General features: G+C 49.4%; 1 protein-coding gene across 1 annotated transcript in view; it reads left to right on the plus strand.

Annotated features, from left to right (window-relative positions):
- Nucleotides 1–803: 803 nt before the first annotated feature.
- The window catches only part of AJAP1 (adherens junctions associated protein 1), a 51,563-nt gene continuing 35,374 nt past the window's right edge, over nt 804–16,992 (plus strand). Inside the window, exon 1 of the mRNA XM_060694332.2 lies at nt 804–1,245. Coding sequence (XP_060550315.2) covers nt 1,217–1,245 — 29 coding nt within the window. The 5' untranslated portion in view covers nt 804–1,216. The remainder of the gene's footprint in view (nt 1,246–16,992) is intronic.

The following is a 16,992-nucleotide window of genomic DNA, read 5'->3' on the forward strand; positions in this document are numbered from 1 at the left end:
ACAAAGCGCAGAATTAATCCTTGTGACCTGGGAAGACCCCAGCGGGGGCATTAGCTGCATTAAACATATTTAGCATTAATTCAATGTCACCTGCCAGTTAGCGCCAGATGTAGGCAGCTGTGCCCAATAACCATGGCTTGATCGGCAAACCATAGTTTAAATAAACCCTGGTTTAGCCCAGCAAACAGGCTGTTCCAAAGCTTCAGGTGAGTCTGAAATCAACTCCTTCTTTCCTCTGCCCCCTCCTCCCTTGAAATCTCTCCCCCTCCCCCTCCTTCAGGGTATCCCCCAGCATCCTGGTGGTCACCTGGCCACTTGGCCGGGGCAGATGGGATCTGCAGTCCACCTTTTTCAGGGTACCCCCTCCCTCGTGTTCTGGTGGCCACCTGGATGGGTCCTGGAGTCCAGTCTCTTCCGCCAGAGTCCTGCTGGTCACTTGACGTCCCCCCCCCCCGCCCGGTGGGACCGATGGAGTTTGGAGTTTCCACTTTCAACTATTCCCCTAGCATCCTGGCCGCCTGGCTGTGGCAGATGGAGCCTGGAGTCCCCCTTCTTCACAGCTGTCCTGGTCATCCGTTGGCCCCCTTGCTGAGACCGATGGGCCCCGGAGTGCCCCCTTCTTCAGGCTATCCCGCCGGCCCCGCGTCTTCCCTCCGCCCCACGGGCATGGGGGGGGGGAGGAAGATAAGGGGGTTCATGCCCCCCCCAGCTCCTGGGGGTGACGTCAGGCGGGGCTGGGCCACGCGGCGTCGGCAGCGTCGGAGCCAGCCAGAGCCACCGGCGGGGCTGCAGCGGCGCAGCTGCCGAGCCAGCGAGCGAGCGGAGGGAAGCGGCGGCGGGCACCGGGCAGCGGGACCGGGCAGCGGGCGCCGCCTGGATGCTCTGCGGAGGAGGAGGAGGCGGCCCGGCTGACCTCAGGCGTCCCCCGGCCAGGCTGACCCCTCGCCCACCGCCCGCCGCCCCCCTTCCATGACCCTGGGCGGCTGCCGGGGGGCGGCTCGCGCCCCCCACTCGGGCCGGGGCCGGCGCCCCCGCTGACCCCTCCGCCTGCCCGGACAACTTCGCGGCGGCGGCTTTGGGGGGAGGCGGGGGTCGCCCTCTCGCTCTTTCTCCGCCGGCCGGCTGCAGCGGCGACCCCCCCCCAACTCTCCCCGCATGGCTGGGAAGATTTGACCCCCCCTCCCTCCTCCCCATTTCTGCCACCGCAGGCGTGACAATGTGGATGCAGTGGGTTTCGGCGACCAGGTAAGGGGGCTGCTCCGCGCGTGGGGCTGGGGGGGGGGGCGCGCGGGTGGGAGGCTGGCGGAGGGCGGCGACGGGATTAGAGGAGGGGGCGACCTTCTCTTCCAACTTCCCCGGGAGGGGGGCGCGGCGTGGGGGGGGGGCGGCCGTGTTCCTCCCTCCGCGGGTGGCGACTTTCACTGTCACTTTCAGGACCAGGGAAAGCGGCGGCTGTTTGCGGCGGGCGGGGAAGGGGGCTCGCAGCGGGGGGACCCCCCGCCCCACTTGGCCGGCGATGGCGCAGCAGCTGGAACAGCTGGCTCCACGCGGCGAGGGTGGGGGCGCTGGCGCTCGCCCCCGGGGGCTGCCACCCGGGAACCCGGGCGGTTGCGTGGGGCCGGCTGCGAAGCCCCCCTCCCCCCCCGTCCTCCGAGCCGCCGAGCCCCCTCCGGGCAGCGCCCGGGCTGGTGTGCAGCCGAGCGTCACGCGTGTCACCCCAGCCGCTGCCAAGGACTTACCCTCCATTGGCGGCCGCCTCCGACGTGCAGCCAGACGCGTGCAAGGCGAGCCTTAAGTTGCTCGGCTGTTTATGCAACAGCCTGCCATGCACACACAGGCACATGTGCCCAGGGACTGGGGTAGAAACTGGGCACCGCGCCGCCCATTTGCACGACCTCTTTTTTTTGGGGGGGGGGGCGGAGGAGTTGGACCCCGGCCAGACCCGCGAGAAGTTGGCTTGGCGGAAAAAAAAATTCCTTCTTGCCCCGCGGGGCGCGCGAGCCAACCCGGGTACGTGTGAAGGTGAACCTGCCCCCGTGTTCCCGGGGCAGCCGTGTGTAAGGGAGCGTTGCGGGCATTGTTCTCTTCCCCCCCCCGCACTTTCTCTCTCGGGTGGGAATGCAGCAGACTTCGCGGGTGGGCGAGAAGGAGCGTGTCCAGGACCCCTTGGAGATCTCACCAGGAGGAGGGCTCCGTTCAGACGATCCAACGGGGCTCAGTTGAGACCCAGGTCTACTTCCGACGCTGGGGTTGGCGTGGAGCGATGCCGCCCGTCTTTCTTAGACGTGGACATCGGCGTTGCCTCCCAAAAGCTGACTCCGGTGGAGGTTTTCCGGAAGAGACCGGGCAACCGTTTGTCCACCATGGTGTAAAGTCTCCAACTCAGGAAGAGGGGTTGGGCTAGATGACCTCCAAGGTCCCTTCCACCCCTGCCATTCTATGTATATATTTCATCCCTCCATCCTTGGCTCCGAATATGAATTCTATTCCTACCTCCTTTGTGACTCTCCAAATTGGGGTGTGTGTGTGTGTGGAGCAGCGCGTGGGAGGAAGGTCAAATCGGCACTTATCCTGGCAGCTTCCGAAGAAGATAATCTAATACCGATAGGTAATAGATAATCTAATAATAATAATGATAATAACATAACCTGCATCTTTTCTTCGTGCAAAGAACGAGGTCTTTCTGGCTGGTGGTTGTTTTGTGTGTGTGTGTGTGTGTGGAGCCCCAAATGTGAACAGCCTCTTCTTTTCTTAAAGGGGTGAGTGGGGGGGGGGCATAAATTGAGGTGTTTGTGGGGTTTTGGGATTTGTGTGATTAAGGTCGGTCTTGCTTGCTAGTTTCACCCAGTCTCGTCCATTTAATTCTATTTATGTGAGGCTTGGGTTGAAGAAATGGGTGCCTTCTCCATATTTGCCCCGAACTCGACACAGGGGGAAAAAATACCATATCGCCCTCTTCAGATGCTGTCCTGCCAGCCTCTCTGTGCCTGGTTGTGGGTCCGTTGTGTTGTTCTTTCGGAATGGCAAACACCAGAAAAGCCCTGGCCCCTGCCAGCCCTCATCAAATATCCCCGATTTTTACAAGGCTTGAAAAATCTCCTGCAGGATTCACAAAGCTTGTTTTTGGGGGGATTTTTTTGGGGTGTGTGTGTGAGAATGCTGACTTGTTCCAGTCTGGCTCCAACCTGCTGTTTCCAGGAAGGATAGGCAGGCTCCCCCCCTCCCTTTTCTCCCACCCACCCAGGATTTATTATTTCTAAGAAGAAAATCTTAATCAGGTCTGGCATTTAACCCCCTCCTTGCCAAGGACTGACATTATATATATATATAAAATCAGCTTCTTCCCTCTCCATCTGTGCCCAGTGAGAGAGACTCCTTCCCTGCTCCAAGCTACAATTTTAACCTAATTTTTTAAAAAACGGGGACAGGGACTCAGCCCTTGTATAGTCAAGGAAGCATTTTCGGCGCATGTGATTCCTGCAAAGCGTGAAACCGCCGAGCAATTCTGGTGATGAATAAACAGCTGATCAGCCACGAGGCGGTTGATTGGGATCATATCTGTGGACACGGTGGGTGATTTATTAATCCGTGGCACTGATCTTGAGGAAAATCACTCAAGAAATGAACTGGGAAGTAACCCTTAGCCAACCGGGACAGAGTTTTAAACAGGAAAGGGGAGTTAAGGAAAGGACTGGATGAATATATATATATAAATCACATCTGTCTTATGTTTAATGGGCTTTGGGTTGAATGGATAGAAGCAGAGAAGTCGGTGGCGAGTCCTTGACCTCGGTGGCAAATCTTTGAACTTCTCCAAAAGCCTCCCTTTATCCCAGCAGCGTGTTAAGCAGTGTGTTTTACACTAGCAAAATTGTGCTTGGGAAAAGCTCAGGCCAGCTGGAGGCGATGCCAAGACGCAGGAAAAGGGGTTTGGAAAAATGACTTTTGGCTGCGCTTTGATGGATGCCCAAGTGGGATTTAACACCACATGGGCGATTTAACCCATCCGTGATTCAGAAACAAACTATGGTTTAGTACAACCGAAGAGAAGCCGAACCTCTCTGAATTTTTTTTTTTTTTTGCAAAAAGGCTGAGATTCAAACTGGAAATCTCCTTTGTTGGTTTGTGTCTGTTTGCAACGGGATCGTGGTTTCTAGGGTTTTTGCAAAGCTGGCTTGCAAGTTCCCGCTGGAGTCGCTTTGCAGGCAGGAGGCTAGCGACGGCCTGACCTTGGTTTGATTCAGGCAAGGCGTTTCCAGGTGCCTATGTTGGCTTGTGTTCAGCACCATGACAACTGCCTTCCGCTCCTTCGGTGCAGCGAAAGGACGTTGGGAAAACACAACCAGCCATTATATTCTCGTCAGGCTCACAATACAGATGTGAAGATTGTTCATTTTTTTCGGACGGCCTGGTCCCTCCCTGGTTTGAAAGGAACTGCAGAAATCCAGGCACAGAAAATGAACCTAAGAACTAAACGGGGTTGATTTTCAAAGCCAGGGTCCCGGCATGAACCAAGTTTTAATTTCTGGAATCTGAATTCTGCTTTGAAACCTTTGGATTTTATGAATGATTTTACGAGATTCGGGATTTTTTTCTTCTAATTTTAGTTTCCTTTTTCCACTTTTGTTTTTTAAAAGGACGTTATTATATGTTCTTTTTCTTCTTTTTTGAAACCCCTCTGCAGATGTTCTTCGCGTTGCTATACAGGTTCTCGACTTACGACTTACAACGGAGCCCAAAATTTCTGTTCCTTAAGCGAGACAGTCATTAAGTGAATTTCGGCCCATTTTACGACCTTTCTTGCCACAGTTGTTAAGCGAATCACCGCTGTTGTTAAGTGAATAAAATGGTTGTTAAGTGAATCCGGCCTCCCCATTGACTTTACCGGTCAGGAGGTCGCAAAAGGGGATCACGTGACCCCCCTGGGGACGCTGCAATCGTCATAAATACGAGTCAGTTGCCAATTTTGACACGGGGAGGCTGCAACGGTCGTAAGTGTGAAAAACAATCTGTAACTTTGAATGATCACTAAATGAACTGTTGTAAGTCGAGGACTCGCTGTATAAATATTTTAGGGTCTAGGCAGGCTCTGTTGTAGTTGTCAATTACCTGAAAGGAAGGGTTTTAAAGGAACTTTAAAAGTTTGGCCATCTGATTTCCACCCCCCCCCCCCCGATTTTAGCCTTAGGGAAGAGAAAAGGCTCTTTCTGTGGTGATCTGTCTGTCTCATCTCCGCTCAGAGATGGCTTGACTGCTCCTTGCCCATCTACGGGGGTCCCTCCCTGGGGGACTGTTTGTGTGTGTATTTCTAAGGTATCTCTGTGTGTGTCAGTCAGTCATTGGAACCGAATGAGAAGACAGGACACCCGTTCTGCCTTAGGTGGTAGTTAAACAAACCATGGTTTGTCAGGATGGGTGCATTCAAGCCAAGGTCGATGCTTTTGGTGTGGATGTCTTGCGTTATTACTGGGGAGGGGAGGGGGGGAGGATCAGCCCCCTGAGATGGAATTTATTTATTTATGTATTTTATTCATTCAATTGTGAGATCTGTGCATCTCGGCCTGCGTTTATATTTCACACTTTGGTCCTTAGGAAGGATTGAACTCACGGTCTGGAGGCGCAAAATGGATGGAATGATAAAATGCCTAAAGAGGTGTGTAAGATGCGAAACCTAGGAGGAGAAGGAGGAGGAGGAGGAGAAAAAGAAGGAATGAAAGAAAAAAGGAGAAGAATTAAGGAAGGAATAAAAGGAAGGGAACGAGGGAGGAAAGAAGAAGAAAATGAAGCAGAGGGAGGGAGGGAGGAAGGAAGGAAGAAAGGGAAGGAGGGAGGGAGGGAGGAAAGAAGGGAGGGAGGGAGGGAGGGAGGGAGGGAGGTCGGTCAACTAGTTCAGATTTGGCAACTGGTTCATACTTATGACCGTTGCAGGGGTCACACAATCCCCTTTTACAACCTTCCAACCAGCAAAGTCAACAAGGAAGGCAGATTCACTTAACAACCGTGTGACTAATTTAACAGCTGCAGTGCTTCACTTAACAACAATGGCAAGAAAGGTGGTGAAATGGGGCAAAGCTCACTTCACAACTGTCTCACTTAGCAACGGATATTTTGGGCTCAGTCGCAGTCGTACGTGGAGGACTCCCCCTGTGCCCTGCAAAATTGCACCTCCAATCCCTTTGCCAGCATGCCCCCACCCCAACCCTCGGGGCTTGGAAGGCGAGGATTTCTTTTCGCGCCGGTCTGCAGGCGGCCATAACTCTGGGACTGCAGCCGCAGTTAGCTGCAGTTTTACGGCGTCTCCTTGCCTGGATCGCATCGTCTGGCTTGTGGGGACACAGCGGTGTGTGGCGAAGCGGTGCCAACCGACCAAGGCCTTTGCCAAGCTGTTCAAGGCAGCCCCTGCTTTGCCCTCGGCTGCACCAGCTGGCTTTCAGGTTCCCTGCAAATGCACCCCATCCCAAAGTCTGCATTTCATTTTTGCAAAATCTCGCTTTCAAAAATAGCTTTTCTGCATGAGAATCTCCTTCGCTGTCTTCGGCTGGTTGAGAGCAGACTCTGAGCACGTACAGAGGGCTGCTGGACCTGTTGCTGAGGGCTTCCTTTGCTGCCCCTAAAAGGGAGTTTGGAGATTGAGGGGGGATATGGATACTCTTTGGGGTGCCAGGGATATTTTCTGGGCTTTTGAGAGGGAGGGGCTTCCTTGAGGGAGTCTCATGGGTGGTGGTGGTTGCGAAGGGGGGGGTCTCAAATGGGACCTGGGACGCATCGGAGGGAGGATGTTGAATGAGTCGGAGGAAAGGACCCTGCGACGCACTTAAAAACCCTCAAAGTTATTTCCAAAGGGGAAGATCTGGAGGTAAATCACAGGGTTTGGTCCAAAAAACCTTCTGTTAAATGTTGGCCCCCTTCCCACAACATGCGATCTGGCTCCCTGTCCCCAGTTGCCCCCCTAGTGAGGAGGGTGGGAGGAGGAAGAAGGAAGGAAAAAGAGAGAGAAGGAAGGAAGGAAGGAAGGAAGGAAGGAAGGAAGGAAGGAAGGAAAAGAGAGAGAGAGTGTGGGAGAAGGAAGGGAGGGAGGAGAAAGGAGAAAGAGAGAAGGAAACTGAAGGAAGAAGACAGAAAAAAAGGAAGAGGGAGGGAGGGGGGATGGATGGAAGGAAGGAAAGGCGGGAGGCAGGGTGAGAGAGTGTGGGAGAAGGAAGGAAAGGAGGGAGGGAAGGAGGGAGGGAGGGAGGGAGAGTGGGAGGGAAGGAAAGAAGGAAGGAATTTAATAGATGTCTTGCTTAGTAACAAAATTTTGGGCTCAATTGTCATGAGTCAAGGACTACCCCCCCCCCCCACACACACACACTAAAAGGAAAGCCATTATAGATCTTGGCCCTCACTTGTCTCCAATTGGCTGCTGCTGAGAGCAGCCAAGCACTTCACTTAAAAAGAAATATACAACATTTGGCAAGGGGCTTGAAGAGAACTTGCCTTCAGGTATGACTTTATGGCTCCATAAATTAGGAACTCAAAAGCTTTGCTCGTAAATAACCTGATCTGGTTTGGCCTCAATAACTGGACCAGCCACTAGAGGCAGTCTGGAGCTCAACTTCCTTGCCTGCCTGGTCTTTGACGACATCTAGTGACGAAATCTATATTAGTTAGATTATTTTTTATTTTTTTTTTGCAATCAGGATATGGCAGCTCTCTGTGACTTTGTGTTTGCATTAAAGATTGAAAAAAAATCTTCAATGCTCCAAGACTGGGGAATTCTGGGAATTGAAGTCCATCCATCTTCAAGTTGCCAAGTTTGAGAAACTCTGGGTTAAAGTAACAGCATCGTGCAGTCCTTCCTTCCTTCCTTCCTTCCTTCCTTCCTTCCTTCCTTCCTTCCTTCCTTCCTTCCTTCCTTCCTTCCTTCCGCTGTTGTGTTGTTGTAGTAACAGACTATTGTGGCTTGTCAAGCGTATTGTTTGCAGCTCAAAGGGTTGTGTACACCCAAGCTGTGGGTTTGTTTGGAATCTTTGTGCTTCATTTACACACCGTGTGAGGGCTACACAAAAAGCAGCTACAGTTTGCAAATGCAGCCATAATGCAGCTTGCTCGCTTTTGATATCAAATATGCCCTCCCTTCAGCCAATTGGGATTCGGTCAATAAATCTTAGGTTAAACAAGCCACGATTTTAGCATGTGGCAATATTTGCATGATGTTTTTTTTTTTTTTTCTGTAGACATGATGCTGGCAGGAATTTGGAAAATTAAATTCTGCTTTTCCACAGCCTGTTTGCATTCTTCACTTGGCTCTTTTTGCAATGGGAGAAAAATGCATTTTTTACAGGCAAACCCAGTTTGTTTGTGTGAATGGTCTAGGGGTAAAGATACAGGATTAGGCTCCCTGTGGGACCTTCGCAGGTCTGCAATGTTGTAGTATGATCGCAAGAGCAGTCAGAGTTTCACTTAGCGACCAAATGCACCGTCCCAACTGTAGTTGCTGAACAAGGAGTAATCAGCACATGTTCGGATCTGTCCGTGGTCCTGAAACTGTCTTCCCCACAATTAGGAACCAGAATTTCCAAGTGAGATGGTTGTTAAGTGAGTCACAGCCTCCCTCCCTCCCTCCCTCCTTTCCCCTCTTTTCCCTTTATCTTCCTCCCTCCCTTCATTTCCTTCCTTCCTTCTCTCTCTCTCTCTCTCTCTCTCTCTTCCTTCCTTTCCCTTTTTTCCTTTATCTCTCCCTTCCTTCCTTCCTTCCTCCCTCACTTCACTTCCTTCCTTGTCTCTCTCTCCCTCCCTCCTTTCTTTCCTTCTTTTCCCTTTATCTCCTTCCTTCCTTTCCCTCTGTTCCTTTATCTCCCTCCTCCCCCTTCATTGCCTTCCTTCCTTCTTTCTCTCTCTCTTCCTTCCTTGCTTTCCATCTGTTCCTTTATCTCTCTCCCTCCCTCCCTTCATTTCCTTCCTTCTCTCTCTCCCTCCCTCCCTTCTTTCCTTCTTTTCCCTTTATCTCCCTTCTCCCTCCCTCCCTTCATTACCTTCCTTTCTCTTTCTCTCTCTCTTCCTTCCTTCCTTTCTCTCTGTTCCTTTCTCTCTCTCTCTCCCTTCCTCCCTTCATTTCCTCCCTCCCTTCCTTCCTTTTCCTCTGTTCCTTTATATATCTCTCTCCCTTCCTTCTCTCCCTCCCTCCCTCCTTCCCTTTCCCTAACCTCCCCTGTACTTCTAGGACGAATGCTCTGTTCCAGGGTCCCTGTAAGGCTCCCACTTGCTGTATTTTCTTGATTGCAGAGGTCGTAAAAATAAAAAAAATAAAAAAAATAAAAAATAAAAAACAGAGCCGCTTCAGTTTCATCTCCCGTGGTTTAAAAGTGGCATCCTAGTGGCAGAGCGGGGGGGGGGTGGCAGCAGTGGGCGAGCGGCTCTTCTCGTCCTCTGTGGAAATCAGGAATTTGTCTGAGTTTTCTCGGCAACCAGTTCCCTCTGGAGCACCCACACAAGGCTGTGGCTTTTCTGGCAACCCCAACCCACTCCCCACCGCAACATTCCCCGTGACAAAAACACAATCTGCAAAATACAGGAAGTCCTCGACTTACGACCCCAAGGGAGCCCCAAAATGTCCCCTTGCTAAGCGAGACACGTGTAATGTGAGTTTTGCCCCATTTTACGACCTTTCCTGCCACCGTTGTTCAGTGAATCCCAGCAGTTGTTCAGTTAGCAACACCATTGTTAAGTGAATCCGGCTTCCCCTTTGACATTGCTCGTTGGAAGGTCACAAAAGGAGGTCACATGACCCCGGGACAGTACGACCGTCATAAATGTGAGTCAGTGGCCAAGCATCTGAATTTGGATCATGTGACCACGGGGATGGCTGCGATGGTCGTAAGTCTGAGAAACGATCCTGAGTCTCTTTTTTTCAGGGGCGTTGTAACTCCAGTCAGTAAATGAACTGTTGTAAGTCGAGGACTACCTCTAGTGGCAAATGTCTCGCTTAGTAACGGAATTTCAGGCTCCATCAAGGCAACCTGTATAGAGTTGCTGTATCATGTAATAGTGATCCCTTGAGGTTCAAATTCTCCCAAATTTCCAGCATATTTGGAAAATGTCAGGATGAAAGCATTATTTAGAGCTCCATTCACTGGGAATATATATATATATTCTGGAATAATCTCATTGTGAAAAATGCAAGTAATTGTATTTTTTTTTTTCCTTTTTATTGGAATTTGCGGGTTAAAAGAAGGGCGAAGCCTGGAGAAGATCAGCTTATTGCTAATTAAGTTTTTCAATCTTCTGCTTATTGCCAGAGATCCTCCGTTTGTCTAAATGGCAGGATATTCAATTAAAACAGCTCGGATTCCCACAGTTCGGTCCAGACGGGTTAGCAGCCTCTAAAAACCGAATTACGGACAGCATCGAAATGTGTTTTAGACCATTGCAAATGTACGTTTTAAAAAAGACAATTAAAGAGGGTTAAAAAAAAAAAAAGCAGATAATAAGGATGGGCAATTGAATTAAAGAGTTGGCTAACTTCGTACTGATTAATCAGTGGCTCTGGGCCTTAATGGATATTGAAGATGCTTCTTGGGATAAGAGGAAGCGAATGCCGTAAAAAGATTTTTTTTTTAATTGGACGCTTTCTTGAACTTTATGCTGGAAGCGTCATAGGAGGAGAAGTTCAATTTCCTTCAGTTTTGTTTAATATTCATAAGTCTGTGGGCTGCTCGGGGGTCTCCGAATGTGGCTGTTTTCTTGAAGACGTTTTATGACCCAACTAGGTGACATCATCAGTGCTAGAAGAGAGTGGGATTTGCAGAGAGGAGGAGGAGGAGGAGGAGGAGGAGGAGGAGGGCTATGGAGTCCTTGATGGCTGTTTTCTTGCAGATGTTGCATTACCAAACTAGGTTACATCATCAGAAGGCAAGGAGGTTTGCAGAGAGGAGGAGGAGGAGGAGAAAAAGGGGAAGGAGAAGGATTATGGGTTCTCTGAGCTTGCAGAGAGGTCATCACCCCACTGCAGAGCTGGGGAATTCTGGGAGTTGAAGTCCACCCCTCCGAAAGCGACTAAGGTCAGGAAATACTGCCTGAAAGTTTCAAACGACAGTTTTATTCCAAACTGACCATCTGTTTCCGATGCCTACAAGCCATCTCCGGCCTCCCTTGGCACAAAGACCCACAAACCACACCGCGACCTCCATTTTTAAGCCCAGAGGGCCTGAGAGGCACATTCCTGCTCATCCTCCTCTCCCTAGAGCCACGATAGTGTGTGTGTGTCTGTACTGCCGCACCCCTGCTTGGAACGGGGCCCTTCCTCTTGAAGGATCTCCCCCAAACACTGGCCGCCTTGTCCCAGGGCGGACAGACAGTCCGCGTTTTCATCGGATCGAAGGCCGGCCTCCCCCCCTCCCCTCCCTCTGCCTCTCCGACGCTCAAACCGCGTCTGGTGGAAACAAGGCCTCCTTGTGCTCCCTGAAATGTGCACCTGCTTCACACATTCAGTCCCTCGGGACCCCCAGGACCCCTCGCAGATGATTGCCAGAGAGCAGAAGATTTTCATCCTCGGAAACCATTGAGAGAATTCTGCAGTTGGAAGGGACCTCAGAGATCTTCTAGCCCAACCTCCCTTTGCCAGGGATGGCTAACCTTTTTGCCATTGCGTGCCAGAAGGGGCGGTAGGGGGGGTCACACGCATGCGTGTCCACACCCATAATTCTACGCGCCCCACACATATGTGCATGACCCCCCTCTCCCCTGCTCCTGGCACGCAATGGCCCGTTAGGCCCGTTTTTCTTTCTCACCTGGCTCCAGGGCCTCTCTAGGAGTCTGGGGAGGGCGAAAACAGTCTTCCCCACCCCACCGGAGCTCCTCCGGCGGCTGAAAACAGCCCATTTGACAACATCCAAAAGGCCATTTTCACCCTCCAGACTCCTAGAGAGGCCCTGGAGCCAGGTGAGAGAGAAAAATGGGCCTTCCCCACCCACCCACCCCAGGCCCTCCGGAGGCAGGAAACAGCCTGTTTCCCTACTTCTGGTGGGCCCAGAAGACCCAAAAATCAGCTGAGCTCGCGTGCCCACTGATATGGCTACGGGTGCCACCTGTGCCATAGGTTCACCATCGCTGCCCTATGCTGTTCTGGACAAATGGCTGTCCAGTTTCTTCTTGAAGACCTCCAGTGATGGAGCTCCCACAGCTTCTGGAGGGAAGCCGTTTCTCTGATTGATTGATCTGAGATTATAGAGAGATGGACCTTGGAAGTCTTCTAGTAGCCCAACCTTCCGGTCAAGCAGGAAACCTTATACCATCCTGTCTTGTTTCTTGAGGATGGGCATGATAACTGTCTTCCAGTACTTGAGGGGCTGCCACAGAGAAGAGGGGAGGTGGGGGGATCAACCTGTTCTCCAAAGCACCCGAAGGCAGGACAAGAAGCAACCAACCTAGGACTTAAGGAGAAATTTGGGGATCTGAGAACAATTAACCAGTGGGATGATTTGCCTGCAGAACCTGTGAGTGGTCCATCACTGGAGGTCTTCAAGATGAGACGGGACATCATTTGTGCAGGATGGTCTAGGGCCTCCTGCTTGAGCAAGGGGTTGGACTAGAAGACCTCCAAGGTCCCTTCCAATTCTGTTATTGCATTATTGCAGATCAGTTAATTAGTGGAAGGGTTTTCCTTCAGAAGTTGTGGGCGCTCCATCGCTGAAGGTCTTCAAGAAGAGATTGGACAGCCATTTGTCTGGGATGGTAGAAGGTCTCCTGCTTGAGCAGGGGGCTGGACTAGATGACCTCCAGGCTCCCTTCCAATCCTAGGATCCTGCTATTCTGTAGGTCGATTTGGAAGTCTAAAGAAACACCCTGGAGAAAAGTAATAGCAAAGGGCTTCCTTATTAGTCTATCGAGAAAAAATACATTCATACATCCTTGATATCACCAGAAATTGACCTTGATCTGAATTTTTATTATTATTATCATTCCACCTTTACTTTAAATCAAGATCTGCTCAACCCATTTTGGAATCGGAGAAGATAATTTTATGTAAAACTCCTCCAGCGGTTTCCAAGCGAGAAATACAGGATGGAAAAGTCCTTTTATGTCTCCGAGAACTGAACAAAAACCCAAATAAAAAGGAAATAGACACCCACGTCGGAGGTCCACAAAGTCTTCTTAAAGTAGACAGTGGAATAAAAGTCCATTATGTGCCACCACATTGAAAAAAATACACCACTGTGGGATTCAGCTAGTCCTCAACTTATAACAGTTCATTTAGTGACTTGGGCTGGGGGTTGGACTAGATGACCTACAGGGTCCCTTCCAACTCTGTTAATCTAATCTGTGACTGTTCGAAGTTACAACAGCACTGAAAAAAAGGACCATTTTTCACACTTACGACCGTCGTAGTGTCCCCATGGACTTGTGGTTTATATTTGAATTCTTGACAACTGACTCACATTTATGATGGTCACAGTGTCGTGGGAGGGTCACGTGACCCCTTCTGATAAGCAGAGTCAACGGGGGAGTCAGATTCACTTAACAACCGGGTGACTAAGAAAAGTCGTAAAACGGGGCAAAACTCACTTAACAAATTTCTCATTTAACAAAGTAAATTTTGGGCTCCATGGTGGTGGTAAGTCGAGGACTACTTTAAAAAAAATAAATCTGATGAAACAGCCTTTGTATATAAAACACAATTATTTAATTCGTGGATGTCGAATTTTTACAGCTTCCGTGAAAGCTTGTGACTGCGCCACGCGACTGACGCAGCCTTGCCTTCTCCCTGGAGATCTCTCGCCATCCCAGTTGTGACTTGTCAAATCACACGTTCTTTTGAAATCTCGCACAATGTCAACCTCCTGCTACGCAATCCCAGGAGACCTCATGTGAAAATTGGATCGTGACTTCCGACAAGATGGGTCAGGACGATGCTGGTTGATGCTAAATTCCTTCTTCCTTTAATTTTCATTTGGGTGATGGATATCTCTGCAGGCTTTTTGAGATGCCTCCTCAAAGCCATCTTATCATCTTCTAGATGTGGCCTACTGAATTCTGGCAATGAAACGTGAGGAGTTATGGGCTTAGTCTGGTCAACAGACCTAGATTCAACCTTAATCCTGGTTTGTAAGGCGTGTCAACTTTGTCTAACTTGCTCCAATCTAATATCTGCAAGCGCATCCCCACTGCTGCTAAGATATTAGTCAAATGAAAGCACAAAATTAATCCCATCCTCCTTTAATTTTCATTTGGATATCTCTGAAGGCTTTTTGAGATGCCTCCTCAAGGCCATCTTATCATCTTTTGGATGTGGACTACTGAATGTCACGTCGTTCTGGCATGAAACGCGAGGAGTTATGGGCTCAGCCTAATCAACAGACTTAGATTCAGCTTGAATCCTGGTTTCTAAGGCATCGAGTTTGTCTAATTTGCTCCAATCTAATTCCTGCGTTGGTGTCTCCGCTGGTACTCAGATGTTTGCCAGATGGAGACGGGTCTCCTGTGGCTTTGATTTCCATCCTGCAGCTTGCTTAATGGATGATCTCTTCTCCATTAGATATCGCTTCTGCCTGACCCAGCTAAATCCAAATTCCTGGCCCCCTCCTCATGCATCCCTTCAGCCTACGAAGCAAGCGTGCTTGGTGTGCCAGCCAGCCACAATGTCCCAAAAAACCCAGATTGAATTCTCAAGAAATAGATAGAGAGATGGTGTCTCTCTGTTTGGTCTGCAGGGGTAGGTGGACTTAAACAAAAGGGCAGTTTTTAATATAGGATTGTTGAAAAAGAGAACAGGAGGCTATCGGTGGCTTTCTCGTAGACGTTTCATGACCCAATTAAGTTATCTTGATCAGTGCTAAGAGGGAGTGGAGCTTGTGGAGAGGAGGAGGAGGAGGAGGACAATGACGGCAACTGTGAGCTCCTTGGTGGTCTCTGAGCTTGGCTGTTTTCTTGCAGACATTTCATGACCCAACTAAGTAATGTCATCAGTGCAAGATGTTCTATAGCCCTCTGTATTTCTCTCTCTGTCTCTCTCTCTCTCTGTCTCTCTCTCTTTCTCTCTCAGACTCTCTCTGTCTCTCTGTCTCTCTGTCTCTCTCTCTTTCTCTCTCTGTGTCTCTTTCTTTCTCTCTCTTTTTCTCTCTGTCTCTCTCTGTTTCTCTCTCTGTCTCTCTGTCTCTCTCTATCTCTCTCTTTCTCTGTGTGTGTCTCTCTCTTTCTCTCTGTCTCTCTCTGTCTCTCTGTCTCTCTTTCTCTCTCTGTCTCTCTCTCTGTCTCTCTTTCTTTCTCTCTCTTTTTCTCTCTGTCTGCCTCTCTGCCTCTCTGCCTCTCTGCCTCTCTTTCTTTCTCTGTCTCTGTCTCTCTCTCTCTCTGTGTCTCTCTCTCTGTGTCTCTCTCTCTTTCTCTTTCTCTTTCTCTGTCTGTCTCTCTCTGTTTCTCTCTCTCTTTCTCTCTCTGTCTCTCTTTGTGTCTCTGCGTCTCTGTGTCTCTTTCTCTCTCTCTCTCTGTCTTTATCTCTCTCTCTCTCTCTCTCTCTCTCTCTCTGCGTGTGTGTGTGTGTGTGTGTCTCTGTCTCTGTCTCTGTCTCTCTCTCTGTCTCTCTCTTATTTGCTGCCCATCTCACCATGGGGCTACTGCAGGTGTCTTACAGTCAAGCTGGGTCTGTAAATGCCACCCTCCCCCGCCATCGTCCCCGTTCCAATTGTTGTGTGACTTCGATGCTGCCTCCTTCAAAATGCTTCTGTTGCAAATCTCCACTAACATCTCTTTGCTTGCTTGGATGTCACCCCTTGAACCTCTGAGCCCATCGTCCCCCGTTCTCTTTGCTTCCAGCCCCTGCCAAAAACCCTGTTGCCCTTGCTCAATGCAAACACGCCATGCGACTTCGGCACAAAGGGTTGTTGTGAATTTCCAGCTCCCTGGATCTAAAAGCCTCTCCATGGGTTTGGCCCAGTCTGAATAGCATATTAATTGTAGGGTTTGGAAGGAGACAAGATGGTGATCATTGGAGACCCGTTGCCAAGGTGACGGGGGATAAAACACAATTTAAGCCCATCACCCTGAGAATATTTGGAAGGGGTTCGGACAGACGAGGACCAAGATAATCAGCCTTGGAAGGCTCTTCAATTGGACTCGGGCTCTGTCCAAGGGCTTCAGCTTTCCAAGGAGAGGCCGGGTCTTGGTTGGGTCTACTCAGTGGGGCGGATATTAATGGGTGATGATGATGACGATGACGATGGCTCTTGGCTCTTCAGTCTGCTTTTCCACCAGGTCTGTCACTTCTGGGAAGCTTTTTTTAAAAAATAATCCTGGCTGTTTTTCTCATCTGAGTAAATGATGAAGGCTACAGCATCAACAGCTGTCTGTTGATGACACACATTTGAGAGAAAGAGAGGATGGATGGATGGATAAGTGGATAAGTAGGTAGATAAATGATAGCTAGCTAGCTAGCTACAGATGATAGATAGATAGATAGATAGATAGATAGATAGATAGATAGATAGATAGATAGATAGATAATAGATAGATAGATAGATAGATAGATAGATAGATAGATAGAAAGATAGAAAGATAGAAAGATAGAAAGAAAGAAAGAAAGATAGAAGAATAGAATAGAATAATAGAATAGAATAGAATAGAATAGAATAGAATAGAATAGAATAGAATAGAATAGAATAGAATAGAATAATAGAATAGAATAGAATAGAATAGAATTTTTATTGGCCAAATGTGATTGGATACACAAGGAATTTGTCTTGGTGCATATGCTCTCAGTGTACATAAAATAGATAGATAGATGAGAGAGGGGGAATAGATGTGATGGAGAGAGGGAGGGATGATAGATAGACAGACAGATAGAGAGCTTGAAAGATAGAGAGCTAGAGCTAGATGATAAGATGACAGATGACAGATGATGAGTAGATGGGTAGATTGATGGTTGGTTGATAGATAGATAGATGATAGATAGATAGATAGATAGATAGATAGATAGATAGATAGATAGATAGATAGACTATCTATCCATCCATCCTTACTTGC

Source organism: Pantherophis guttatus, chromosome 15 (genome assembly GCF_059756535.1).
Source record: "Pantherophis guttatus breed Tessera chromosome 15, ASM5975653v1, whole genome shotgun sequence".
Classification (NCBI taxonomy): domain Eukaryota; kingdom Metazoa; phylum Chordata; class Lepidosauria; order Squamata; family Colubridae; genus Pantherophis; species Pantherophis guttatus.